The sequence below is a fragment of the Anomaloglossus baeobatrachus genome, chromosome 5 (genome assembly GCF_048569485.1).
Source record: "Anomaloglossus baeobatrachus isolate aAnoBae1 chromosome 5, aAnoBae1.hap1, whole genome shotgun sequence".
Lineage (NCBI taxonomy): Eukaryota > Metazoa > Chordata > Amphibia > Anura > Aromobatidae > Anomaloglossus > Anomaloglossus baeobatrachus.
In genome coordinates, this window is record NC_134357.1 from 392,656,755 (window position 1) to 392,684,420 (window position 27,666).

The window sequence follows — 27,666 nt, forward strand, 5'->3', positions numbered from 1 at the left end:
AAGTGGTCCACAGTTTATTTTAGTGATGAGAGCAAGTTTAATCTATTTGGGTCTGATGGGAAACATTATGTTCGTCCACAAACTGGGGAAAGACTGAACCCAAAGTGTGTTAAGTCAGTGAAAGATGGTGGAGGAAGTATCATAGTTTGGGAAATGTTTTCTGTAGCAGGAGTTGAACCTCTCATACAGCTACATGGCAGAGTGAATGCAAGTGTGTATCAGAACTTTCTTCAACAACACGTGGTTCCTTACTTGCATTCATCACTGAATCAGCCGGCAATTTTCATGCAGGACAATGCCCCCTGTCACACAGTAAAACGGTAAAGCAGTTCATTGAAACAGAAAACATTGAAACAATGAAATGCTCAGCCCAGAGTCCTGATCTAAAACCAATAGAAAACCTCAGTAAAAATCCTTGGTGACAAAGTTATGGCCAAGAAACCCACAACAGTCAAAGAACTGTGGAAGAGACTGGAAGAAGAGTGGACCAAAATCACACCAGAGCAGTGTGATTCTCCCTGATGAAGCGTGCCACACGTAGCGAAATGCGCGTAGGCGGTCCTCTGATCCGGTCCGGGGGTACTTAATGACTTAGGAACTTTCCTCCACAGCATCTTACTCATATGTACTAGCACTTTAGGTAAATATGGATTCCTTAACTAAGCATTGGTGTATATATTTCTATCCTCCCCTTTAGGTATGGTACTTGTAATTAGAGAATTGTTTTTCTCATACTTACCACATTTTGTATTACCTGACCATATAAATATCTGTAAACCTCTTTTTCCTATGTATTGGCCATTTGTCCCCCCTTTCCCACTCTCCAGTGGTTGTTTTTAGATTTTTTTTTACATTGTGCTTGTTTGTGTAACTAATAAAATTGTCTGTTTTTTTTTGCACAAATTACTCTTGCCCTCTTGTTTTCAATATCGAGTATCAATCGAGTAGTGCATACATCGGCCTAGTTATACCAAGGCTAGTCCGGTGAAATTATGGTGATCCCATTTATGAGAAATTTGTTATTAATAGTAGAACACTGGGCTGAGTGCTATCCGATAAAACATCGGATACCACTCCGCCTTCTAATTTGTTGGTTATTTACCAGTGTGAGCGCACCCTATTGGTCGGATCCTGGACCAATCTTTTATATTAAACTATCTTATGAGCCTGTGCAAAGCTCATTGTAAAGGGAGGGGGAGCATGGTCAGCAGTGACATTGAATTTTGTGATTGGTCGATTCTGTGTTTTCAGTTCTGTATAGAGGTGTTACATGTCATTGTAATCCTGCCGCTGATGATAATAAAACTGCTGAAAACTCTTTTTGAACAGACAGGAAGTAAAAGTCTGAAAAAGCTCCAGAGACCAGTGTGAAAATTGAAAGATTACTAATTTTATCTTTTTAATAAAGCTCGTGATATTAAAAAACTTGTTAGATAGTTTTTAAAATAAAACCTGATGTAAAACAGTTGGTCATTATCTGATAATAGCTTCATTTTAACGTTCATGAGATTCAAGTTATGCCTGCTCTAATAGGTTTCTTATCTGTGGAGGTAAAGGTTCGATATGTTACCATAACCCTGGATCTGTTACCCAGGCTAAGGCAGATTTTTGTGCTGCTTCCGTCACTGGCACCCAACACCCGGGCCACATGTCGCGCCAGTCATACTTTTCACGGCTGATGCATACCATACCGTCCTAGTCATATTGTCTATTGAAGATCACTAGAAAACTTAGTAGAGCGGAGCCAGCTGTTAGCTTGGTATTGTTACGGAGGGTCTTGCCAAGGTGGTTGGCACTGTGCACAAGTGACATACACTCCCTTTAACAATACAGTAGATAAGACGCTGATCTATAATGTCTGACGATAAGGCCGAGAGCACTTTGTACCATAGCTGCACGTTACGTTAGCACAAAATTCTGCAGATCTATTACGGGGTTAAAGATAGATAGATCACAAGTGTGTGGCCGTGATTCCAAGAGCTTGCAATCTAATTCGATATCTGCAGTGAAGGACGGACTCAATGTGGAGAGCAGAATATTTTGGACTGTCTGGACTCTGTCTGCTATCACTATGTGTGTGATTTGTGTCAACAACTGAGAGTCCTCGTCACTGCAGAGTCCCAGGCGTATACAGGCTGGAGGGACGGAGATAGGAAGCTGTCAGATTTCTGGGTACAGCACCTGGACAGCCTCGACATCTCGGTGATGCTTGGATACCGTGTCTGGAACCTCTAGGACTACTGACACAGCAACTTATTGCTTCCTGTCGTCACCGAAGACATGGAAAGCGAACATACACAAGCCTAATCTTTTTTTAATTTATTTGGCTGCCAGACGCAGAGTGGTGCAGAGTGCCCTATGATTTTGGGCGAGGAGAGGAGAACTTCTCACCCAGTTGGGTGGCAGAGGAAGAAACGACTTTGTTGGAGGAATGTCCTGGAACAATTATTGTGTTGTTTTCAGAAAAGGAATGGGAAAAAGAGAGTCTCGAATGAGAAGAGGGTTTGTGAGCTGCTCATTGAGAATAAGGTAAGGAATGACAGGAGCACATGGGGACGGGCTGTCTGCCTGCTGCACGTCAGAAAACTCCCCAGAAAGTAGCCATATTGTAGTTGTGCAAACAAGGCAGCTCGGAGTTTGCAGACCTTTGTGGTGTACAAATGTAGCAGAGCTGAGATTGTCACACATGGCAGCGTGGAATTTATCACCTGGCCCATAATATTAATATAAAGTGTTATCTGCTGTTTTACATAAGACTGCAGGTAAACCTATTTCAGCTGGGGAATGTATTGAAATAATGCAGATGCGCATTACTGAACCCCACTGGTGGACACAGACAGAAAAGGGCCCCTGTGTAAGAACAATATATGGGCCCTCAGTTCAAGAACTCATCAAAAGGCACAATTCCACCTATTTTGGGCTTAGAAAGGGCCCCCTTACCACTCAGGCCTCTGTGCGGCTGCACCAATGATATGTCCACCCCTGCTGCACCCACTGTGCCACGCCCGTTAAGGCTTTGGTCAAAGACAATCTCTATATGTTAACCCACTCCCCTGATTGGCTGTGAGGTACCACATGGCAAGCAACCAACACATCAGTACAGGAGGTAAATGCAGAATATACAGATGGATCTGTACTACTAAATGTGAACTAGCTTATTGAGAGAACCAGAGCATACTCTGCTTAAAGGGGCTGTCCATTGCTTTTATTACAAGGTCATAAATATAAGATCCATGGATAACACACCAATCAGCTTCAGGAGCCCCGGGTAAGCTTGGTATGGAGCAAAGCACCGCAGCGACGTCACACTATGTAGGTGCCGCAGCCAGGTACTAAAGATCAGCTCTTATTGAAGAGAATAGGAGCTGAGCTGCAGTACCGGGAGTGGCCACTAAACAGTGCAGTGAGCTGTCCTGATCTGTCCGGGATATATGTACATCTGGTGATAACAGCTGATTGGTGTGGGTGCTGGGTATTGGATCCCTAGAGATCTTATATTTATGTCCTATCATAACAAAAGATTATCGATATAAACATAGTGGAGAAGCCCTTTAAAGAAAACCTGTCACCTCTCTTTAAATATATATTATTTTAAATAAATACTTATATTCCATATGAAATGACACAACTGGAACTGACACTCCTCTGTTATTCCTTCTGGAAATGTAGACCTAAATTGAAAACTTAAGGGTACTTTGCACGCTGAGACATCGCTAGCCGATGCTAGCGATGCCGAGCGCGATAGTACCCGCCCACGTCGCACATGCGATATCTTGTGTTAGATGCCGTAGCGAACATTATCGCTACGGCAGCTTTACACGCACTTACCTGCCCTGCGACGTCGCTCTGGCCGGCGACCCGCCTCCTTCCTAAGAGACCGGGTCGTGCGGCGTCACAGCGATGTCACACGGCAGGCGGCCAATAGAAGCGGAGGGACGGAGATGAGCAGAACGTAAATATCCCGCCCACCTCCTTCCTTCCGCATAGCCGGTGGAGCCAGGTAAGGAGATGTTCTTCGCTCCTGTGGCTTCACACACAGCGATGTGTGCTGCCGCAGGAATGAGGAACAACATCGTATCTCCTATTGGTGCGACATTATGAAAATGTCCGACGCTACACAGATCACCGATTTACGTCGCTTTTGCGATCGTTTATCGGCGCATCTAGGCTTTATACGTTGCGACGTCGTTACTGGCGCCGGATGTGCATCACTTTCGATTTGACCCCGACGATATCGCAGTAGTGATGTCGCAACGTGCAAAGTACCCCTTAGTGTAAGGGCACAAACACATCAGCGGTATTCTGCCGCACTGCCGGATCCAGCATAAGGGCAATACAGTACAATACAGTTCACAGACAGTGCGGCAAGCCCCGGTCACATGCTGTCACATACTCCGGTCACATGACCACATGTTGCCGGAGCTTGCCAGTGAACTTTAATGTACTGTACTGTCCTTGTGCCGGATCTGCGAGTGCGGCAGGAAAACGCTGATGTGAAACCAGCGTTACCCTTTCCCTTGGCAAGTGGGTGTGTTCCTACACAAGCTAATACTGTCCAATCACATCTGATAGTATTAGGGCTCGTGCGTACGTGTGCGTATTGCATGCATTTATAGCACTGCAGCGTAAATGCATGCGTCCTGCATCCTCAGCACAATCTATGAAGATTGTGCATGATACGTGCGCACGATGCTTTTATGAACGCAGCAATTTGGGTGCTAAAATTATGACCCAAATCCGTGCGTTTAATTATTCCGTGCGCTTTGGATGCAGCTCCCACTCTGTCTATGGTGAGGGCAGCATCCTGAGCGCATGAAATCGGCTTTTTTCTACAAAAAAACTGCCATCATTATGCAGTGTTTCTACAGCGATTTGAAGCGCACATGTGCTGTCAAATTGCTGCAGAAATTTCAGCAGTTACGTGCGCATGAGCCCTTAGGCTATGTGCACACGTTGCAGAAATTTCTGCACCAAATCTGCATCTCCTGGCAGGAAAAATGTCGCTACAAAATCGTGTGAAAAAATGCATTAGAAACGCAACATGTGCACACAACCACAGACTGTGTAGGGACAAACATTTTGACAAGGTGAATGGTAATGCTGTGATGTCATTTTGAGTATAGGTTTCCAGGAGGAATAACAGAGGAACAGCAACATGCTACAAGAAAATTTGGACTTGATATTTTATGTGGAATACAAGTATTTACTAAAACAAACATATCAGGAGAGTTTAGAGATCATCCTCATTAACACTCCAGGGCAGCAATTTCATCTAGGGCTAACAAGTATATCTTTTCAATCAATAAAATATGACATACTGTGTATGAATACCAAATGGGGGTGCTCTATGGCTGCTATGGGACCTGTAGTGTGGGGCATTGCCTTATTTAAAGGGAACTTTTCACGTTCAGAAATGCTGTTTACTCACTAATATAGGAGTAATCTACAGGTAAATAGTGTTTAAACCCTGTTTAGCTTACTCTGTAAACACACGTTAGGTAACAGGTTGTCAAAGTATCAGAGCAATTACAACGCATTTACTGTGTTGTGTGCAGTGACTGTAATAACTCCCTGCACCGTCCCAATAATGGAAGTGAGTGGCTGCAGGGAGAATACACAATTTCCTCCCTGTAGCCGCTGTTCCAGGAAGTTGGCTATACCTGCTATTTACCTGCAGGTTAATCTTAAATTTGCAGGTAAATAGCATTTCTGGATACAACAGGTTTCCTTAACTTATTGGTGGTGTGAACCCGTTTAGGTGACTGACCAATGTCCGCTAGTATCATGTCTTGCATATTGCTCTGGAACCAGAGGGCAGTCTCCTTTGCTAATAATCACTTTAAGCACATTTCTGGAAAACAAGGTGCTTATAGAACAAGCAGTGAAATGAACAAGATCAGGTTTACAGAGCTATTTAATGTACCTGCTGTGTGGACACATATGTGCGAGATACTCTGCATTCCGATCCACAGCTACAGATTTAACACTGGTATTAACCTCCATGTATAATGGCAATACTAATACTAGAGTATATTTATATAATGTATGTAAATATATCCAAGAGGAGAGAGATTTGGATGTTGCTTTATAGATTGAAATTTGGAAATTACTTATTTATAGAGAAATTCCACCAAAAAGCATTGGCTGATTGCATTGCAATTCCCTAATAAGGTATTCCTATGTTATAATTCTATGGTGTATTATTAGGCTATGCCATTGCATTGTAATCTTTGGAGTCTGACCATAGTAATGCCCACCAATTCTGAGAAGAAGAGGCCACTTTGTTGATTTATAGCTGCATCTCCTTCAGTTTCTCTCCTGTGCAGTGGTTCCTTAAAGGGAATTGGTCAGCCCCTTTGACTGTTTTAAGCTATTACTATGGGCAGACAGGTAATAGGATATTGAAAGTAGTCTTACCTGTATGCCTCATAGTAGATGCCTTGTTCCACAAATATTACTTGCATGCACTGGTCAGACAGAACACTTCCGTTATCGGTGCGCTATTCTAAGTTGTCCTCCCGACTTCCTGCCTGCAAAATCGCCCAGGTATGTGTGTGTCGCGGGGCGCTGCGCTCACTAACGCTCGGGTCCGGCGCTGCTGCTGCTGCTCGGTGGCTCGAGCGGTGGGCCGGATCCGGGGCCTCGAGCGACGCTCCTCGCCCGTGAGTGAAAGGGGTGGCTTGGTTTGGGGGTTTAGTCCGTGACGCCACCCACGGTTTGTGGTGAGGTTGGGGGCACCACCGCTGCTCTGGACGGGGATCCCGTGAGCGATGACAGGGAGCAGCCGAGATGTTTCTCTCCCCCCCGTGGGTAGGGGGTTTTGGTGGTCCCGGGGCCCGGTGATTGTGACTGTAAGGTGGATGGCGGGGTTTGGTGAGGTGCAGGGTCGCGGGGGCAGCGCAATGCCAGATGGCACGGTAGTACTCACTCAGCCAATAACGCAGACGGAGTCTCTGATAAAACAAATGGCTGGATGGACGGGTCCCGCAGCCGGCTGCGATGGTCACTCCCGGTAGGTTGGCGGTGACTGTCTCCCTGCACCTGTGATGTGTTTTCGGCTCCGATGGCTTCCCACCGGTAACCCGCTCCCCAGCGGTGTATTTGCCAGAGGAGCCCCTTTTTGCCCGCAGGCTCTGGCCCTGGGAACTCTAGCTGTGGCGGTAGCTGTATTTCCCTTCACGGTTGAGCGGTTGCCTTCAGTCGGGTCTTTGTTGCTGAGAAACCCCGGAGGTTCCCGTCGCTGACGGATTTGACCGGTTTAACGGCGACTCCAAGCCTGGTCGGGGTCCGTAGGCCCTGCCGAATGGTGCTGGCTTCTCTTTGCTCCCCAGTTCGGTACCGGCGGGCCACCGCCCGTCCCCGGTCCTCACGGTTGTGCGTCAATCGGCCTCGTCTGCAGACGGTCATCACCGTCTGCCAACCTTGCTCTTGAGTGGCCGGGCCACGTACCCGGACACCGTCAGTCTGCTCTTGCTCCTCCACTTCCACTCTCCCTAACTCAACTCCTGACTCCTATTGTTCTGACTTCCTTTCCCACCTCCAGCACTGTGAACTCCTCAGTGGGTGGGGCCAACCACCTGGCTCCACCCCACCTGGTGTGGACATCAGCCCCTGGAGGGAGGCAACAAGGATTTGTGTGTGTGACTGATGTGCCCAACCGGGCTGTGGGGTGTGTTGTTGTAGTACCTGTGACGTCCTGGCTTGTCCAGGGCGCCACATGTGTGTATGTCTGTCTACCTGCCTGCCCGCAACCCCCAGCCCCCCCGCAGGCAAGAAGTCGGGAGGACAACTTAGAACAGCGCACCGATAACGGAAGTGGAGCTGTCTCACCAGCACATGCTCAGTAGATTCAATAGGGGGTGAATGAACGCAGGCTGAAGAACGCTCTACTGCGCACGCTCGGGACTTGCCAGCTGTGACTGTGATGCTGAGAGGAGGTGGCAGGAAGGATAATGAAGCAGGGAGGCGGGGGATTACAGGGAAGCAACTGCGCAGTTGCCGAAGGAGAATGCCCAGTAGCCTGGTAGGCTATTTTGCATATAGTGATCTAAAGTAATATTTGTGGAACAAGGCATCTACTATGAGGTGTATAGGTAAGACTACTTTCAACATCCTATTACCTGTATGTGTAGTGCCCCTGTGCTTCAGGCGCCACAGGGTATTACACCCCTTTTCAGGGGTAATATCTATCCCGGGTTAGGAGGGAGTTAACCTGCTGATACCTTCACAAACAACAGCAAGGTGCCTTCCCACAGGGGGTTGGACTAGGACAGACAGGGGAATAAGCCATCACGAAGCTTGGGACTTTCCCAGTCGCTAGGACAACCACCAGGGGGCGGGCACCACATAGGGTAGAAGTGCAACCAACACACTTACACAGAAGAACCTTCCCGGGCACAGCTTGGGCTAACAACCAAGCACTGACAACAGGAGTTAGTGTTTCTCTCTCTTCGTGGACCCTTGGCTTGGAGCAGGAGGCTCGGCCCGGGTTCCAGATAGCAACCGAGGAACACTTCATTAAAAGATTTTCATGGGCACCGGCGGTGACCACCGACTATCCGGGATCGGCTGGAACCCATTGTGGCAGAGATCAGTACTCTGGGGCAGCGCCTGAACTACCTGTGAGTAAAAAACCTGAAACCGCAGCCCCTGTCCCCCTCTCCTTTACCGGTGCTGTCGCCCAGAACTGCGGCACCAACGGGGACTACCACCACCCCCACCATCCTCCCGGGGCTCGCTCTGCCTGTGGGGAGCAATACCATCCCAGCTGCACCCGACATCTGCCCCGGTGAGAGACCCTGCAGCGGCGGCCCATCCCTGGCCGCGTACCACAGGTGGCATCATGATCTTAAAAAGACTTTCCTAACTTCAAACTACCACCTCCATCCTCTCTACCACCCTCCAACCCTCCTTCCTGTATGCTTCGGGGTAACGGAACCGGGCCAGGCCACCCCGTGACAACGCAGAGGATCTGCACCCTCGGTCCGGCAACGAGTAGGTTAAAACACCTGTCCCGTGGGGCGCTACATATGCCCATAGTAAGAGCATACAATGGTCAAAGGGGGTGACAGATTCCCTTTTACTATCAGCTCTGTACTGAGTTGCAGTACAGTCCCATGAAATAAGTGAAACAAGCTACTGCACCCTGCATAGCCATGTGGCCAGAATCGCCACTGCGCAGGCAAAATTTTGAAGGGCGCACAGCCCTAAATCAGCACACATTTAATCTCAGTATCAATAGTTGTCTCAGAGGTTTAATCCCCATCAATCATAAAGTGATGGAATATTCCTGAAATATGCTGTCAATTCTTAACATAGGAAAACTATAAGAGAGCAAGCGGACAGGAACTCTATCACCTCCCTTTAGAAGTGGCACTCTTAAATCTCGCTGTCGACCATTTAAAGGCCCTTGCCACATGACTTGGCAGTACCGTCACACATAACGAGATCGCTAGCGAGATCGCTGCTGAGTCACAGTTTCTGTGACGCAGTAGCGATCCCGTTAGTGATCTCGTTATGTGTGACATGTACCAGCGATCAGGCCACTGCTGTGAGATCTCTAGTCATTGCCGAATGGTCCAGGCCATTTTCTTCAAAGGCGATGTCCTGCTGGGCAGGACACATCGCTGTGTTTGACACTGTGTGACGGCTGAGATCGTTATACAAGTCGCTACTGCAACCTGTATCGTTCCTGCATCGTTGGTAAGGTCTGACTGTGTGACATCTCACCAGCGACCTCCCAGCGACTTACCAGCGATCCCTATCAGGTCGCATCGTTTTCGGGATCGCTAGTAAGTCGTTGTGTGTGACTGGGCCTTTAACAAGCCAAACCAGAAACTCCATTTGCAGACACATGTTTTGTGGCCTTTGCCCCTCATCAGTGCAAAGCAGGATATCTGATGTGACTCCTTGAAGACCAGGACATAAAAGTGACAAACTAACCAGCCATTTTGGGTACCTAGATGGGTTATCTATTTCCAGATGCCACCCAAGTATAGTTAAAGCAGCATGGCGTTCCATGACAACTAAGGGTGCATTAGCACATACATGGGTGTTAATACAAAGGCATTTGTGAACCTAGACATATTTTAAGCAATCTTCAATCACTTATTGAGTTTTCAAAGGTCTTTCCAATCAGTTAGTCTTTCCCAGCATATGGTAAATCCATAGCCATCTGTACCCGTCACTCATTGCTATTAACTAACTACTCTCCAGGAACATACACGAATTCTTAAGAAATATGGCTGAGATTTGCCATTAAACCTATTCGTAGTCTGTGAGTGATTGTGGGTCAAACTTTCAGACTCATATCCTAGGCGGCAGGAGGAGATGATTGCTGAATAAATACCAGCTCCTCATGTTATGGGTCAGAGTAATACCTTCTTAACTATTCCTGCATACAGAAAAATTAATTACGCAATGTATCTAGGTGTATCCACAACACAATGGCAGCAACAGACGCCCCCCAGAAAAGTAAATGGAAATGCTTCATAATACAAGGGTCCTCTGCAGAATTCTACATCTGGCTACTTTAATCCATCTCTACACTGAACATAGCAGCTCATCTGTGGCTACAGACAGCTGGATAGTGGTCATTGAAAGGGAATCTGTCACCAATCATCTGACGGCAGATGTAGGGGAAGAGACCCTGATTCCAGCAATGTGTCACTTACTCGGCTGCGTGCTGTAGTCTTGATAAAATCACTTTTCTTTGCCTCAGATCTACTAGTTATCTGAATGCTGGGCTCGTATAACCCTGCCCTCACCACACCACTGATTGGCAGCTTTCTATGTACACTGTGCATAGACAGAAAGCTGCCAATCAGTGGTGGGGCAGCGATATACAGAGCCCGTGAATATGGAGGACTACATGACAGCAGGTTTACTAGTCCCCTAGTGATAATCTCCTGCTGATAAAACTATACTGGTCTCAGATTATGTGACAAATAAAACCTAGTTAGGCTATTTTCACTTTTTTGCCGGATTCAGCGCACGCCAGTACAGTGTATACAGTACAGTGGCAGCGCTGTAACTTCCGGGTCACATGCTCCGGTCACATGACAGCATGTGACCGGAGCTTGTTGCGCTGCCACTGTACTGTATACACTAATGGCGTGCGCCGAATCTGGCAAACCGGCGAAAAGCTGGATGTGTGAAACTAGTCTTACAGATTGCCTTTAACGCTAGTGTTATAGAGAGGATTTGAAGTTCTGTAAAAAAAAAAAAACCTGGTCACTGCATGCTGTAGTGATATATTAAGAAACTAATCAGTACAGAATCTAAGACATACAAGCAAATGATGGAAAAGGTGGAGATATAATTTAAGTTCTAAGAAACATTATGCAATTTTTATTTAAATTTTGAACTAAAGACAGTGTTTGATGTAAATATAAAAAAAATTCTAGGATAGGGGTGTGGGGTAAAAAGGTATAAGGCAATAATTAGATTTTCAAAGTTGTTATTTCCAGGAGAATGGTGGAGAACGGGTGAGCTGTGAGACCACAGAGTGTGATGTGAATGAAGACAGCTTGGAAGACGGTAAGTGCCTCAACGTTCATATTGACAAAGTTTTCAAGACGTTTAGCACATTAAGTTGGCTAGATTTTACCAAGGATTGTACCTGCCCAATCTGTCAAAGAGAAAACCTTAAAAATGACCCCACCTGTTGTAGACTAACATGAAGCATGTCTTAAAGGAGCCACTCCTGGTAAAATTGATACGTGATGTTATGGCTTGTGCATTGCCTAAGACCGTGGAGCATGATATACGGATTCTCTCTTTGGTGTTCCTTGAATCTCTGTCTTGCAATCCGTTATTCCACGACTGGAATTAGAACCAGGTCCCACTAGCCTTTGGACGGATCGTGGCAATTTGAGTAGGTGTGCTTCACAAACTGAAAGATGAGTTCCCTTTTCCTATGTTACCCAAAGACCCATGTAAGCCTGCAGCCCGCCCGGTCCAACCATCCAATTTTCTTCTTATTCTAAACCACACTTACCAACTTTTTGAAATGTACAGTCAGAAGGATATTGATTATGACAGAGCCTTCATTATAGTGGACATCTTTTTCATGGGCTTCAGGAGGTCTACCCTCTTTGTCCGGGAACCCCCGAAATTTTCTGAGAGTGTTGTCTAGTTAGCTTCTGCTTTTTGGAACTTTTTTTTTTAAATGTCAAATGTTCACATCCCATTGGGTCTTCACCTATGACCTGTCTGTCAGTGAGAAATAATCGACATTACGTACATATTTAACAGCAAGTCGAGTCATTTGGCTTGAAGGATTAGCAGCCGCAAGACTGGAATTAAATCTAAATGCCGACAGAGCCAGGTGAGTTCATGACGACGTGTCTGTATACAATATATTACATAACAATGATTCACATCTACAATTACAGACAGTATATTAAAAACTCAGGAATAAAATAAATTGCTCCCCCTTGGCCCAGTCACCTTTATTATGGACATCTCAAGAGGAATTTACAAACCAAGAAACATTGGTCCAGATTCATGAAAGTTTTGACCGGTTTTCTACCATAAAATACCTTAAAATGTTTTTGTGCTTCTCGAAAATTGAGCTAAAATTTGTTGAGTTTTAGCATTTTTACATGAGTTCCATCCAACTACGGTAAAATGGGAGGGTCGTTGGCAGGATGGTGCATGGCTAAGTCTGCCCATCTAATTCATGAAAATTTACACAACTTTAGTGGCTTAAATTTGCCAGAATTGTACTCTAATGCTTGACTAGAGTGACGTTTCTGGATGTGGCATATACCAGCTGTAAGTTTGCCTAATTTACGAACCAACGTGTGCCCTTAATTACTAACATGCATCTCACGTAAGCGCCCCTGATCATTAAGAATGGTGTGCAGAATGAAAATATTAGTGAATCAGCCCCATCATGCCCTTAAGGGCCTACATCCTCCTTCTCAACTTGCTCTCCTTTACACATTTATTAAAAAAGATATATTACTAAGAAATTATTAAGAATTATTAAGAAAAAAAGGAAAAATATAATGGTTTATTCTTGATCTTTGACTTTGCCCTGTTGACGTACATCAAAATGCTAAATTAGGAAAGAAATGTGAGAGGCAAATTTTCAAGAGTGTGACGATAAATACCCCCCAAACTATAACCCCCCCATCCCCGTCACAAAGACAAAACAGGCAGATTTTGGGTTGATATCGGTCACAGATTTTACTTAGCAATATTGTTAGACAAAGATTATTATCATAACCAACTTAAAATGGTAAGAAGTGATAGACAAGCACCAAAGTAATGTGGAATTCAACTCTCACCAAATTTTCTTCATCATAGCACGCTGCTGTGACTTGACTTGTATATCATTACAAACTGTTAACAAATAGAAAAGAGAGAACACTTAATATATGAGTCAGGATGGGCGATCCCGACCTGTAAAGTACGGGGATCGTACCGATTACATAGTGATCGTGTACACAAGCCCGATCACGAGCTTTCCTGGGAAGCTCGTGTTACAGATCGGGTCCAGATCGGGTCCAGGGACTGTAAAAAAAAACCCAGCACATTATTAAAAAACATTATGATTATGCTTACAGGTCCCGCGACGTGTCCTGCAGATTATGTCTCCCGGACGCTTCTGCTTCTGAGTCGATCATCGCTGTGCCCTCCCGTAGGTAACCAGAATGACTAAAGGACCTTCCGTGACGTGTCATACCCATGTGACCAGTCACATGTGAATGTTGTATTACCTCATTGGCTACAGACTGGTCACATGACTATGACGTCATCAAAGGTACTGGACGGTAACTGACCTTTGATTGTCACTGTGCGAGTGTCGCATCGCATCACGGCGCACACTCTCCACACAGGAGCTAGTTAGCTGCGTGCAACTGTTTCCATGCAACTGAGGCGCTCCTGTCATGAGAGTGGGGTGATGCAATGCCACACGTAAGTGCAATCATCCCCTCACTGTCAGCCTGCATCTCGCTCTGTAGAGAGCGATGTAGCAGAGCTGACATGGCTCTCTGCTTCTCACTATGTAAAGACTGTGTCTGTGTACAGAGGTTACATTGCTGCCCTTGTGGATTACATCTGACTAAGGATTGTTTTATAACAAAGATGCAGTCTCTAACATTTTTTTTGTTTTATTTCTATTCAAAAAAAAATTCTTAGAAATTCATGGTGGCCATGTCTAATTTGGCGTGACACCATGAATTTTGGGCTTAGGGCCATCTGTGAATACAAAGCCGGTATTAACCTTTTTATTACTCAGCATGTCATCGCCTTCAGGGCCAATGGACGAGCCGGGTAAAGCACCTGGAAATGGCGCTAATAAACAATCCGTCATTTCCAGGGGAGGCTGCAGGCTGCCGAGAATCCCAGCCCCCAGCTGCCTGGCTTTACCTGACTGGCGATCAAAATACAATGGGAGCCCAAGCATTTTTTTTTTTTTAATTTTTTTTTTTTTTAGATAATTAAAAAAAAAATAATGGGCGTCCCTGTATATAAAAATAAATTAATAATTTTAAAAAATGACGTAGCGCTCCACTGTATTTTTAATTCTCAGCGCACATAAAGCAGACGGCTTTGGACTACCAGCCACATCTGTCTGGCAATCAAAATACAGGGAAGCCCATTTTTTTTTTTTTTTAATTATTTAAAACATTTTTTTAAAATTTAAAAAAATAATAATAATAATAAAAAAAAAGTGTTGGCTCCCTTTCTATTGCTACCTAAGGGTAATCCAAGCAGCTACTGGCTTCTAACCCCAACTGCTTGGTGTTACCTTCACTGGCAATGGAAAATCCAGGGAAACCCTTTTTTTTTTGCGAGTGCTATGCGAGTACTGTGCGAATGGTATGCAAGTCTGTAGATTTTTCATACCAAGGATCCGTGTGACATGCGTATACCATCTAGATGACATGTGTATACCATCCGTATTGCGATATCGTTCTCGCTCCCATAGGCTTGCATGGGGGTGCGAGAGCTGAGACTCGCAACACAATGCAGAGAGAGAGCACGATTCGTGTGAAGAAAAAACAGGACAAATGAAACTGCCTCATTGATTTACACTGGTGCGAGTGCAATCTGATTTTTTATCAGATTGCACTCGTACATGACAATCGCAGATGGAAAAGAGCCCGTACTGAGATACTCGGGCGAGCACCAAGTACCGGCGAGCATGCGCGCCCATCCCTATCCACTGTCACTACAGGACCTTGCATGACGTCATAGCCATGTGACCAGTCTGTAGCCATTAAGATGATGCAACATTCACACGTGACTGGTCAAATCCCTATGATGTCATGGAAGGTCCTTGAGTCATTCTGGTTACCGGGAGGGCCCCAAAGGCTAGAGTGTACGGATTCATGACATGTATTACATAACTTGTCATTACCCCCAGGTGGGGGGGTTCAGGGTGGGCGAAGCCCTCCTCTTGCATGCTTATAGTCGACAGGAAAAAACATTGCCATGCCCCCAACCCAAATGGTCACGCCCATCAACCAAGCCGGTCACGCCCATGACCTGACTGCAGCCCGTACATTCTAGGCTCAACCAAGGGCACAGCGATGATCGACTCGGAAGCAGAAGCGCCGGGAGACAGAGTCTGCAGGATGCGTCGCGGACCTGTAAGTATAATGACAATGTTTAATATTAACTATATTCTTTATTTTACAGCCTCCCCCCACCTCATCCCATAACTGTAAAGCCCGAGATTGGTGATTGGACGCAAGATCATGTTATCTCGATCCCGATCTTTACAAAACGATCAGGCGAGTCTCCCCGATCCCGACCATCAGGGGGATCGCCCATCACTATATATGACTAATAATCATTAACATCAAGGAGGGAGGGTGGGAAAAGTACTATCGGATCCCAAAACCTTGGGGGTAAGAGGATGGATCCCGCCCAGCTCCTTCTTTATATAGATAAGGAAAGGCTACTACTAGGCTATATGAAATAATGAGGAAGAGCAGGGATGACATCCCCTCCTCCAAAAGCGCTGAAGCCAATGATGGGACATGACTGGACTGGGGTGAGTTAACAAAGTGCCCCACAGTCTGGGACACTTTCATTAACTATTACACTGCCATCCAAACTGGTGCTAAGTGGTGTTGGCCATAGTAGCCAATTAGAGTCTAGATCTCATTTACCAAAGGACAACTGGTCCGCTTCTCCCTTGCTTGGGTTTTGGTAGTCCTCCATGGGGTATTCGTGCTCAGGTTCACACCTGTCCTTAAGACTCTCTGTTTCGTTCTCTAATTTTCCACAATATGAGAACACAGTCCAATAAGTGTAATTATGACAAACATGATTATGTCTTGTTATATAAGATGAGGATGAACAAGATAACAAAAAATATTTGCTTTTTCAGGAGTGGTGCTGTTTTTGTAGCCATGTTTTTCTAATCCTTTACAGCCCCTTCCACATTCCTGTGGTCTCTATCATTTATGACCCACATGTCCGTCCTGTTTTTTCACCTGTACTGGGAGTGGCAAGTGAATTTGTCATTCTGTGTTGGTTATTAGGATGTCTCAATGAGATGATTCACCGGAGCCGTCCATCACATTTATTATTATTTTTATCATTATATCTTTGTATCACGCCAATCTTCTTTTAAAAACTAATTATATAATTATACATTCAAGATATATCATGAATCTTAGCACCAGATATAATGGAGTTGATAATGGGCTTGTAAGCAAGGGCAAGAGTTAAAGGGAGTCTCATAGCCTAAACTGAGAATATGCACTATCTGCAGAGAAAGCTCAGACAAGCCAGTGCTGTCAATCACCAGTGAGGCAGGCAGGGACATGCAAATCCAGTGGTGGTACGGTGCACTGAGCCTCTTGACCACACCAGTGGTGCACTGAGCAGCCTCATTAGCATCTTTTCTTTTTTATCTTATGGATTTCTTCTTGTTTTGCACCTGATTCTTAAAGATGTGGGTTGATAAATCGAAGATTCTATCTTTTGTGTTTTTGATTATTTTTTAGTGTAAATTACACAATCCTTTCAAATGTTGCACACAAGTCTTCAAGTGCGCAAAATGTTGTACTGGGCTGCAGTACAATTGTGCAAAAATTTTCAGCATTTCAAAGTTGTAAATGAAAAACTAGATTCAATCATCTGGTTATGGAGAACCACACCCATAATGTCCAACAATATAGAAAAATAACAAAACCAAGAAACCTTTAAAACAAGCGCAAATTAAATAATGGATAAGGCACAAAAATAAAAGCCACTATTAAAACCATTTACTGTAGAAAAAAAGGAACAAAAACAATGGTGAATTGGGGCTTATGGGCTTAGTTTATACTGTTAGTTTGTGCTGCAGACTCCATATAAAACTATGAAGGGCTAATACAAAATCTGTAATAGGTTCCTCCTAATATTATTCACCCCCCATTACAAATTAGGTTTATTAGCAAAATTGTCAAACTTTCATTCTAAGGGGTACTTTGCACGTTGCGACATCGCTAGCATCGGCTAGCGATGCCGAGCGCGATAGTACCCGCCCCCGTCGCACATGCGATATTTTTTGATTGCTGCCGTAGCGAATATTATCGCTACGGCAGCTTCACATGCACTTACCTGCCCTGTGACGTCGCTCTGACCGGCGACCCGCCTCCTTCCTAAAGGGGCAGGTCGTGCGGCGTCACAGCGACGTCATAGGCAGGCGGCCAATAGAAGCGGAGGGGCGGAGATGAGCGGGACGTAAACATCCCGCCCACCTCCTTCCTTCCGCATTGCCGGTGGAGGCAGGTAAGGAGATGTTCCTCGCTCCTGCGGCGTCACACACAGCAATGTGTGCTGCCACAGGAACGAGGAACAACATCGTATCTCCTATTAGTGCGACATTATGAAAATGACCGACGCTACACAGATCACCGATTTTCAACGCTTTTGCGATCGTTTATCGGCGCATCTAGGCTTTACACGTTGCGATGTCGTTACCGGCGCCGGATGTGCGTCACTTTCAATTTGACCCCGACGATTCGCAGTAGCAATGTCGCAGCGTGCAAAGTACTCCTAAATCATTCTGTGTGCGTAGACTCATTGTTCTCGGCAGCTCGTCCTGTTTACAGGGGACGATGTGCTCCCAAGAACGATGACATATAATAAAGCTTAAACAGATGAATAAGCATTACATTGTCAAGTGATTGGCAGCCTGTATACACTGGACAATTATCAGGAAACAAGTGTTCACTCATTTACAATAATTGGCCAATGTAAATGCATCCTAAAAGGCAAGAGAGTGGCTCAAAAAGTTAAAAGAGATCATTGCCTTGCGCAAACAAGGAACATGATACAAAATAAAATAGCAAAGGCATTGCAGTTTCCTAAGGATACAAGAAGATGCAGCGTTTGCAAGTGTAGTACCCAGGGGGCAGGGGATCCAGGTCGGGTCTCGTACCTGTTTTACTCGTCACCAGGCTGGTGTAGAGGTCTGGGATGTCGTGGTGGCCTGCCCGATTTCGTGCCCCGAGGTGTCCACAATAAAAGGGGATAGGAGGTGAAGGTTGGGAATGATTGTCCTGACGCCACCTGTGGTATGCGGCTAGGGATTAGTCGCTGCTGCTGTCGGTGTCCTCCGGGGTGGATGATGGCAGCAGCAGAGATGGTTTCGCTCCCCACAGGTGGAGCGGGCCCCAGGGAGATGATGGAGGTAGTAGTGGTGCGTTGGCGTGCAGGACTGAGGGCGCCAACAGTAACCAGACGACACAGATTGGTAGTTTCCTTTTACCTTTAGTGGTAACAGGTTGTAGTCCAGAGGTTACTGTGGTCCAGTCAGCCTGGTAGTAGGGAGGAATGTCTCTTTGCCAGGCACGTTGGATGCTTTCCCTTAGGTGCTTTGGATGTCGGATTCCCATGGCTTGAAGCTACTTGGGGACCCCGGTTCTTGGTTGCTTAGTGCTATGTTCCTCTCTGATGGGCAGCGGGAGTTGGGTATGAGACCCGCGTGTTCCTCCACGGCCCCAGGCTCAATTTTGCTACTTCGCCTTAGGGCTTCATTGGTGGGGCAGGAAACATGGAATCTCCTGCCCTCCGAGTTTTACTACTGAGCCTTTAGTACCCAGTAATCTAGGACTCCATGTCCTGTGCAATGCGCTCGGTCCTGGAAAGCTTGGAGAGAGAGAGAGATTGAACTTGACGGAATCCTGCACTGGAATCCATCGCGTGACGCTTGACGACGGAATCCAGCATCATAGATATTCATTATACTGTCACGCTCCCCGTGTCCCAGCACCACTCCTTACCCACTGATCCAGTCCACGTGTCCACCGGTCACGCCTGCCATTCCCGCTCATGCTCCCCAGAGTCCTGTTCCTGGTCTCAGGAGTCTGATTCTGACTAATGTTCTGTATAGGACCGGGCCGCGCCCACTCACCTGGTCTTATAGCCCCAGCACTGCTGCAACAGGAAATGACCTGAGGCTGTGCTGACTATATAAGACTGGCCTCTCCATGTGGGCAGGGCCTGATCATCGCTTGAGTTTCTATGCCTTGTCTTGTGAGCTAAGTGCTCAGGTCTTTGTTCCTGTTTCCTATTACTGCCTTAAAGTACACTGTGACCTTAGTGACCTGGTCCTGTCTTTGCTTCCTGATACCTGCACCCGTTCCTGCCACGTTAGTGCTCCAGCTACCGTGTACCCTTCCCTCCAGGTGGGGTGCTCGGTCCAGTGGATCCACCTCCTGGGCCTACCAGTCCTCCCTGGCCCTCACATATACCTATTGACGAGTTCCGACGGAATCCTGCGGAGTGCGTTTTTTTCACAGCTGCAAAAAAAGTTACATTCTGCGTTCCACCCAACGCTCAGTCGCAATACGACTGATGCGCCGTGGGGCGGATGCAATGCGAGACCTTCAGTTGCAATCTGCAATTAATAGAAGTATATGAGGAATAAACGGATTCCTGCAAAATATTTTCCGGTTACCGTAATTCCTCAAGGCGGTGGATTGCAACGGATGCAAGTGTAGCCTGAGGCTATGTGCACACTTACTGGATTTTGCCGCGGATTTTTTGCGGTTTTGCTGCATGTTTCGCTGCAGAAAATGTTCAGAACATCTCTGCAGTGAATCACCAGCAAAACCTATGGGCAAACAAAATCCTGTGCGCACTAGGCGGAATTTGACAGCTGCATGTTTTGCTGCAAGATTCCCGCAGTAAAAACAATTGCATGTCAATTCTTTTCCGTACGTCGCTGCGGGATTTCACTACATTGACTCCAATGTTAATCGTGAAATCCCGCAGGGAATAATGCAGGAAGCAAATTCTGTGCGGTTCACTGCGTTTTCCTGCGTTATTCCCTGCGGTATTTCGCGGTTTACCTCCGGTAATGTACATCGCCTGTCTGCGGTTTTGCAGGGAAGTGATGTCATTACAGGAAGAGGAAGCCGTGCAGAGAGTAAACACACACAGATCACACTCACACAGACATCACAGACATAGATCACAGACACAGGACACAGACACATAGAACACACATAGAAAGAAAACGGAAATATAGAAAACAAAGAACGTGGGCTCCGCTGTATATTTACCGTCCAGCCGAGGTAAGCACACAGCGGCGGCCCGGTATTCTCAGGCTGGGGAGGGAGAGGGGAAGGGTTAATGTCCCCCGCCTCACTCCCCCTCCCGCAGCCGAGAATATCAGCCGCAGCTGCCCCGGGACTGTCGCATGCATTATGCGGCAGCACCGGCGTGTCCCCGGCTCTTCCTGCCGCCGTGTAGCAGTGGCGGTCAGGGTAATACAAGGGGTTAATGGTGGTGGATCACCGCCATTAACTCCAGGCTTGATCATGGCAGCGTCTATGTGACAGCTGACATGATCAACCCGTAAGTAAAGTGAATAAAACACAGACACCGAAAAATCCTTTATTTTAAATAAAACAAACAAGCCTCTCTCACCATTTTATTAACCCCTCCCGCACCAAAGCTCCGGCGTAATCCACAGGTCCTGCACTGCTTACATCCAGCCGCGACTGTCACAGACACAGCGCTGAATGAAAGCAGCAGACAGCAGAGGTAATTACCGGTCATTTCCCACGGCCGGTAATGTGAACTCACTGCCGACCGTGGGAAATGTAGCGATCTGTCCTCTACCTATCTATCTATCTATCTATCCCTCTATCTGTCTGTCTATCTATCTATCCCTCTATCTATTCTTCTGTCTATCTATCTACTATCTCAGAATTAAATGACTTTTTTTTTTTTTCAATGAGCTTTATTGCATTGAATGCAATAAAGCACATTCCAACCCGCACGCGGCAAAACCGCGGCAATACCGCGAACAATACCGCGGTGAAACCGCGGCAAACCGCATGCGGTTTTCGGGTGTGGTTTGCCGCGGTTTTTTACCGCGGGTGCGGTAATCTTTGAGAGCATGCGGAATTTTCTCAAGAAAATTCCATTTCCCAGTGCGCACATAGCCTTACAGCGACTGGTCTCTTTCCTCTCCTCCAGGGTTCTAAGGTTTCACTTTCTGTTTTTCTGACTAACCCCTTCCCATCCCAGAATGCACAGGGGAGGCTCGTCCCAACCAGGACTTGAGCTTCCCCTTCTGGGCTGAGTCAGGAAATGTTGTGTGCAATGGTACCTGACATTGAGATCTTCCCCGCTGTTTCCAAGCATAGCACTGTCCTCCAGGTGAAGAGAACAATGCCACTGTGGCTCCCGTGACCACTGGGGTGTCACACAAGCTCAAAAGTTATACGAACACTGGCTACACTACCTGAAGACGGCCCAAAGAGGAAGATATCACTGGCTGGCACCAAATTCTGGAAAAGGCTTCTGGTCAAAAAACAGTCTGCACATCACGGTATATTACATGCTGAATATAACAATTCCGGAACTCCAAGACATACACCTCTAAAGCCCAAACAAAAGTCACCTCCAATATGTTAGAAACCATATAAACAAGTCACAAACATTTTGGGATTCTGTTCTGTGGTGTAATGAAACATACAGTAACTGGCCCATGGATCAGCAGTATGTCTGGATGAGTCTTGGTGGTGCCCTGGACTGCTTACTGGAGACCTTCATTATGGAGGCCAAGATTATTATTATTATTATAATATTATAGCACTATTTATTCTGTGACGCCCTGGACTAGTCAGGTCATCCCAGGTAGTCCCATGCACACACACCCCCTCCCTGGAAAGGTGACAGCAGCCAACCAAGAAACCCTTGTCACCACCCTCCAGGTTTGATGTCCACACCAGGGAGTGGAGACAGGTGGTTGGCTCCGCCCACCGAGGAGTTCACAGGCCTGGAGGCGGGAAAGACACAAATTCTAGTTCTAGAGCAGGAAGGTAAATGAGTCTTGACAGTGAAGGAGAGAGGTTGAGTTCAAGGGCAGACCTGTGACCAGGCCTGCCAATAGTCTACTTAGGTGGCTGGGTCGGAGCCCAGTCACCTCTGGCAAGGAGGCAGACGGTGGTGGCCGCCTGCAGGAGCTATTACAGCCGGTGGAACCGTAGGGACCGGGGGCGGGCGGTGGCCCGCCGGTACCGATCCGGGGAACCAATTGGAAACCAGAGCACCAGGAGGGGTACTCAGACCCAGTACAAAGCCCCGAACCGACAGGGCCGAGTCAAGTCAACTGATTGAGGACTGGACTTAAGGACCTATCCCACACAAGACCCGTTGGAAGACAACAGCCCAACCATGCAGGGTAAAGCCACCGCCAAGGCATAGAGACCCAAAGGGCCAGCGTCTGCGGCAAAACAGGGCTCTTCCGACAACCAGCAAGCCGGGGAGCGGACTACCATTGCTTAGGCATAGGAGTCAAACATTCATACAAAAAAGGTGCAGGAGAAAGGCGTAAACCACCAACTCGTTCAGGGAGAAGCTGCAGCCGGCTGCGGGCCCCGTTCATCATCCCATTTGGTTTACCAGAGACTCCAGTGTATTGTGTCATAGTGAGTACACCAGTACCTTCGGGCCACGCACCGCGCTGCACCGCGCCAGCATCAAGCACGCATCCGCTCCCAGCCTCCGTACCTCCCTCGGGCCCCTGGGACCATCACTCCCCTACCCATGGAGGGGTCAACACCAAGCTGCGCAACACCGTCCCCGGGAGGCCTAGTTAACGGCAGCGTTGGTGTCCATCTATTCATCACAACCCGTGGGTGGCGTCACGAACTTACACCCCTACCAAGCCACCGAAGTCCCTGCGTGTAGCGCCAACCCCTTTGCAGAGCGACGTGACCCCCGGGTCCGTGAAGAGCTCGAGCCACCACCCACCGTACGAGCACGGATCTGAGCGGCTCGGCGGTCGCAGCCGAGCCCGCGGGGCGGTACACATACATGGCGCTTTACCTGTGAAAAGGGGTATACATAATAGGGACAAGTACTATAATCATAAACAAAACAAGGCACAGACAGGCACAGGAGGAGAGAGGACCCTGCCCATGAAGGCTCACAGTCCACAAGGGAAGGGTGAGGATACAGTAGGTGAGGGATAAGATAACTTCAATAAAGTATTAAGATTTCCTAGGAGGAAACATCATGTCTTCTGAGAGAAAGCTGAAGCTTGGTTATCATTTGACTTTCCAATAGGACAATGGTCCCAATCATACAGTACCTCAAAGTCCACCAATGCTTAGTTCAGAAGTCTAAAGGGGGCTTTACACGCTACGATATCGTTAATGTTTGATCGTCGGGGTCACATTGTTAGTGACGCACATCCGGCGTCATTAACAATATCGCAGCGTGTGATACTTACAAGCGACCTTAGGCGACCTCAAAAATGGTGAAATTGTTCACCATGGAGAGGTCGTCCAAAACTTAAAAATCGGTAAGGATTGTTTAGCGTTGTGATTCATCGCTCATGCGGCAGCACACATCGCTATGTGTGACACCGCATGAGCGAGGAACGTCTCCTTACCTGCCGCCGGCCCCAATGCGGAAGGAAGAGGTGGGCGGGATGTTTACATCACGCTCAGCTCCGCCCCTCCGCTTTGATTGGCCGGCCGCTGTGTGACGTTGCGGTGACGTCGCTGTGATGCCGAACGTCCCTCCCCCTTGAAGGAGGGATTGTTCGGCAGTCACAGCGACGACGACGCCCAGGTGAGTATGTGTGACGCTGCCGTAGCGATAATGTTCGCTACGGCAGCGATCACAAACAATCGCATGCACGACGGGGGCGGGTACTTACACGGTCGCTATCGCTACAAATTGCTAGCGATATCGCTACCGTGTAAAGCCCCCTTTAGAATCTTTTTCAAGTCTTGGAATCGATTTCTAAGTGACCATCACACTCACCTGACCTCACATCTAAAGCTTCAATTTCCTAGAAAATCTTTTGATTTGTAGTAGGCTATTCCAGCACACAAACTAGGATTACTAGTGACCTGGAGGCCATTGCCCATGAGAAATGGACTAAGATTCCTCAGGAATGCTGCCAGAATCTGGTGTCTAGCTATGCATTACATCTGCAGATGGTCATAACCGGAACCGCCTTAGGGTGCTCTACTATGTACTAAGGATGCTTGTCATAATTCTGAGACTGCCGTCATTAAAAGTGTCATTTTTTGTTGCATTTGGAGAAATCCCTCATATTAGTTGTTTTGAGCTACTTAAATTGTTATTGGTTTATTCCAAAAAAAGCAGTAAGTTTGTATATTTTGCTAATAATCCTAATTTACAATGCATAATTTGGATTGTTACTATACTATGTGACAAGTCATAGGCAATAGAGGATACACTGGGCATCCCGGTTGGTACTTTTAAGAGGTGGTGCCATCCCTCACACAACCTGTGCCCTCCCATCTGTTAACGAAACGTGCAGCTCAGCTACTAATTCCCTCCCAAGCAACAGACAGAGGAGGAGAGGCTTATACATGGGCATTGGAGCCAGTCCAAGAGTTCAGCGAGCTGCTAAGCAGCACAGTATGGCCACACATGCCATCTACCTCCCTAATACCTACCTCTGTGTGCAGCAGAGACTTTACATGATTATTACACGTGCAGCAGAAAAGATAGCGCCTAAGTACATAGCACCATGTGCACGCCCAGACACCGGGCTGAGACAGCACATCTGCTGCCTAGACTAAACCTGACAGCCGCACACTTTACACATAGGCACCTGGTCCGGCTACTCAATAAGATGCCTCTGATTCATATTTCAAGAGGGCGGGAAAAGTGTTTCCAGGTGATGTCACCTGGGAGGAGTGCCCATGTAAATCAAGACAGGTAGATAAAGAGAGGAGGATAAACAGGAATTGCCAGTTCTCCAGTCGGTGAAGAACCCCCCCCGCTGCCCCCCTGGATCTCTGTACTGGTCATTGGTACAGGTAGGAAATTGTCACTTCTTATTATTAGTAATAAGACCCCTCTGATAAAGGAGCAGGGGCAGCGGCGTGACTTCATATGTGATTTGTGTGTTATCAGCAGGATTGCATGTGCAGCATACAGGCTCGGCGAGGGATAATCACAATATAGAACGCCTCAATGTATTGTCTGTATTCACATGCCACAGCTGCTAGGAAACTACAAATCCCAGCCACATCTAGCTAAAGTTTTAAGCCTTAGTTTATAGCGTACATGTTGAGTACAGACGGGTATGGGTTAACAGCCTGATGCATAGCCCTTTTCAGCGTGTGATATACATTAGACGGCAGTTCAGCATCTACCATAATGGAAATCATTATTAATATTATTTATTATAGCGCTATTAATTCCATGGCACTTTACATGTGAAAGGGGTACACAAAACAAGTACAATAATCATAAACAATACAAGACACAGACGGGTATAGGAGAAGAGAGGACCCTGCCCGAAGTATCTGTCATCAGTCATATACATAAAAGACAATGTATCAGTATATTCCGCAGTGTATAGCAGTATACCGCAGCAGATTGTGCCGTCACTAGGTCTGCGGCATTATATAGGTGCTGGCACTGTGCTGCTGCCATGCTTCTGCTGGCATCTTACTTATTTAACCTCAGGGGCATTTTGTGTTACCGGTTTAATCCCAGGTGATTTTTTCCTTTACTTCTTTGCTCTGATTCTTTTAATCTCCTGAGGATAATTCCGCCTGCCTTGCTGCTATGTGCCCCTTGCTTACAGTTGCAGATAAGGCTGATCCTATATTTCCTGGACTCTATCACAATGTCCGCATTAGTGCCCTGATACATTGTGGAATGTGCTGGCACCTAACACTAAATTTTGCAACATGTACAAGTATATACTGCATTTAATGTCTACATTCACAGGGAAGACTTCACATATTTAACATTGCTTTTCTGGCCTGAAGAGAAGCAATGTTATTCGGAGCTGCTGACCTCATAAGTGGGCTTTGTGATGGGTGATAGATGAGCACGTCCATGGGCTCACACCGGTTTCACTTGGTGCTTATGACACCAGATCTATGATGTCTCATCTCACAAGTCAGGATAATAAGGTCTCATTACGGCAGGTGAGGTTCTATATAATGGGAGCATGGAAAGGAAACATGCATAATAATCCAAACTACTTACCAATTTTTAGACAATGTATCTAGTAATTTCAAGGTTCCTGATGGTCTGGTGTTACATAGGGAGTTAATTATAAATTCCTTGTTGGTCCAAGAAGGTAGAGAGGTTAAAGGGAATCTGTCGGCAGGTTTTTGCCACCTTATCTGAGAGCAGCATAATGTACAGGTAGAGATCCTGATTCCAGCGATGTGTCACTTACAGGGCTGCTTACTGTAGTTTTGATAAAATCACTGATTAATCAGCAGTAGATTATCATTAGATGGCTACTTGGCATGCTCCCAGGTAGTCCAGCATATTCATGAGCTCTGTCTAACTGCTAGATCTGCAGCAGAGAAAACAGTGATGTCATCAAAATGACAGCAAATAGCTCAGTAAGTAACACATCGCTGGAATCAGGGTCTCTGTCTCTACAATATGCTGCTCTCAGATGAGGTAGCAAAAATCTGGTGACAGATTCCCTTTAACTTTACATTTCCTGGTGATCTAGATGGGCGAAGGATTAAACTGTAAATTGATGTTGCTTTTGGGGAAGGAGGTGGTGATGTCCTCCGCAATTGGACAATAGACAATTTTACCACATCCTAAATTTGACCCTGTATTGCTCTGCTTCTAGATCTGGTAGTAGGTATTGATAAAGCAAGTTGACAAATGATCAGACATTATGAAGTGTAGAAAGCAATATAGGGTTGCTTTATTGCAATGATGCGGTGCCAGGCCTCTCACTGTCATTTATATGATGATGATATCACTGGTGATGATGATGTCACCGGTGATGATGATGTCACCAGTGATCCATACTAGTGAAGAAGCACCGCTACAGGAAAATCTAAACCCATACTAGGTTCTAGTGGACATCTGTGGCTGGCACTTTGAAGCTAAAGGCTGCTTTACACGTTACAATTCACCGTGCGATCGCATTTGTGATCGCACCCGCCCCCATTGTTTGTGCGGCACGGGCAATTTGTTGCCCGTGACGCACAATGTTGTAACCCCCCGTCACACGTACTTACCTTCCAAATGACCTCGCTGTCGGCAGCGAACATCCACTTCCTGAAGGGGGAGGGACGTTCGGCGTCACAGCGACGTCACACAGCGGCCGGCCAATAGAAGCGGAGGGGCGGAGATGAGCGGGACAAACATCCCGCCCACCTCCTTCCTTCCGCATTGGCGGCGGCCGCAGGTAAGCTGTGTTCGTCGTTCCCG

At 46.7% G+C, this 27,666-nt stretch overlaps 1 protein-coding gene across 4 annotated transcripts in view; it reads left to right on the plus strand.

The window, feature by feature from the left end:
* Positions 1 to 1,917: 1,917 nt before the first annotated feature.
* The window catches only part of GRB7 (growth factor receptor bound protein 7), a 179,193-nt gene continuing 153,444 nt past the window's right edge, over positions 1,918 to 27,666 (plus strand). Inside the window, exons 1-2 of one of the 4 annotated variants that reach the window (XM_075350133.1) lie at positions 1,918 to 2,529; positions 11,469 to 11,538. In XM_075350133.1, the coding sequence (XP_075206248.1) occupies positions 2,359 to 2,529; positions 11,469 to 11,538 (241 nt within the window). In that variant the 5' untranslated portion in view covers positions 1,918 to 2,358. Of the gene's footprint in view, positions 2,530 to 11,455; positions 11,539 to 24,917; positions 25,281 to 27,666 lie in introns of those variants that run through there. The other 3 variants (XM_075350135.1, XM_075350137.1, XM_075350136.1) reach the window with 3 other exon arrangements.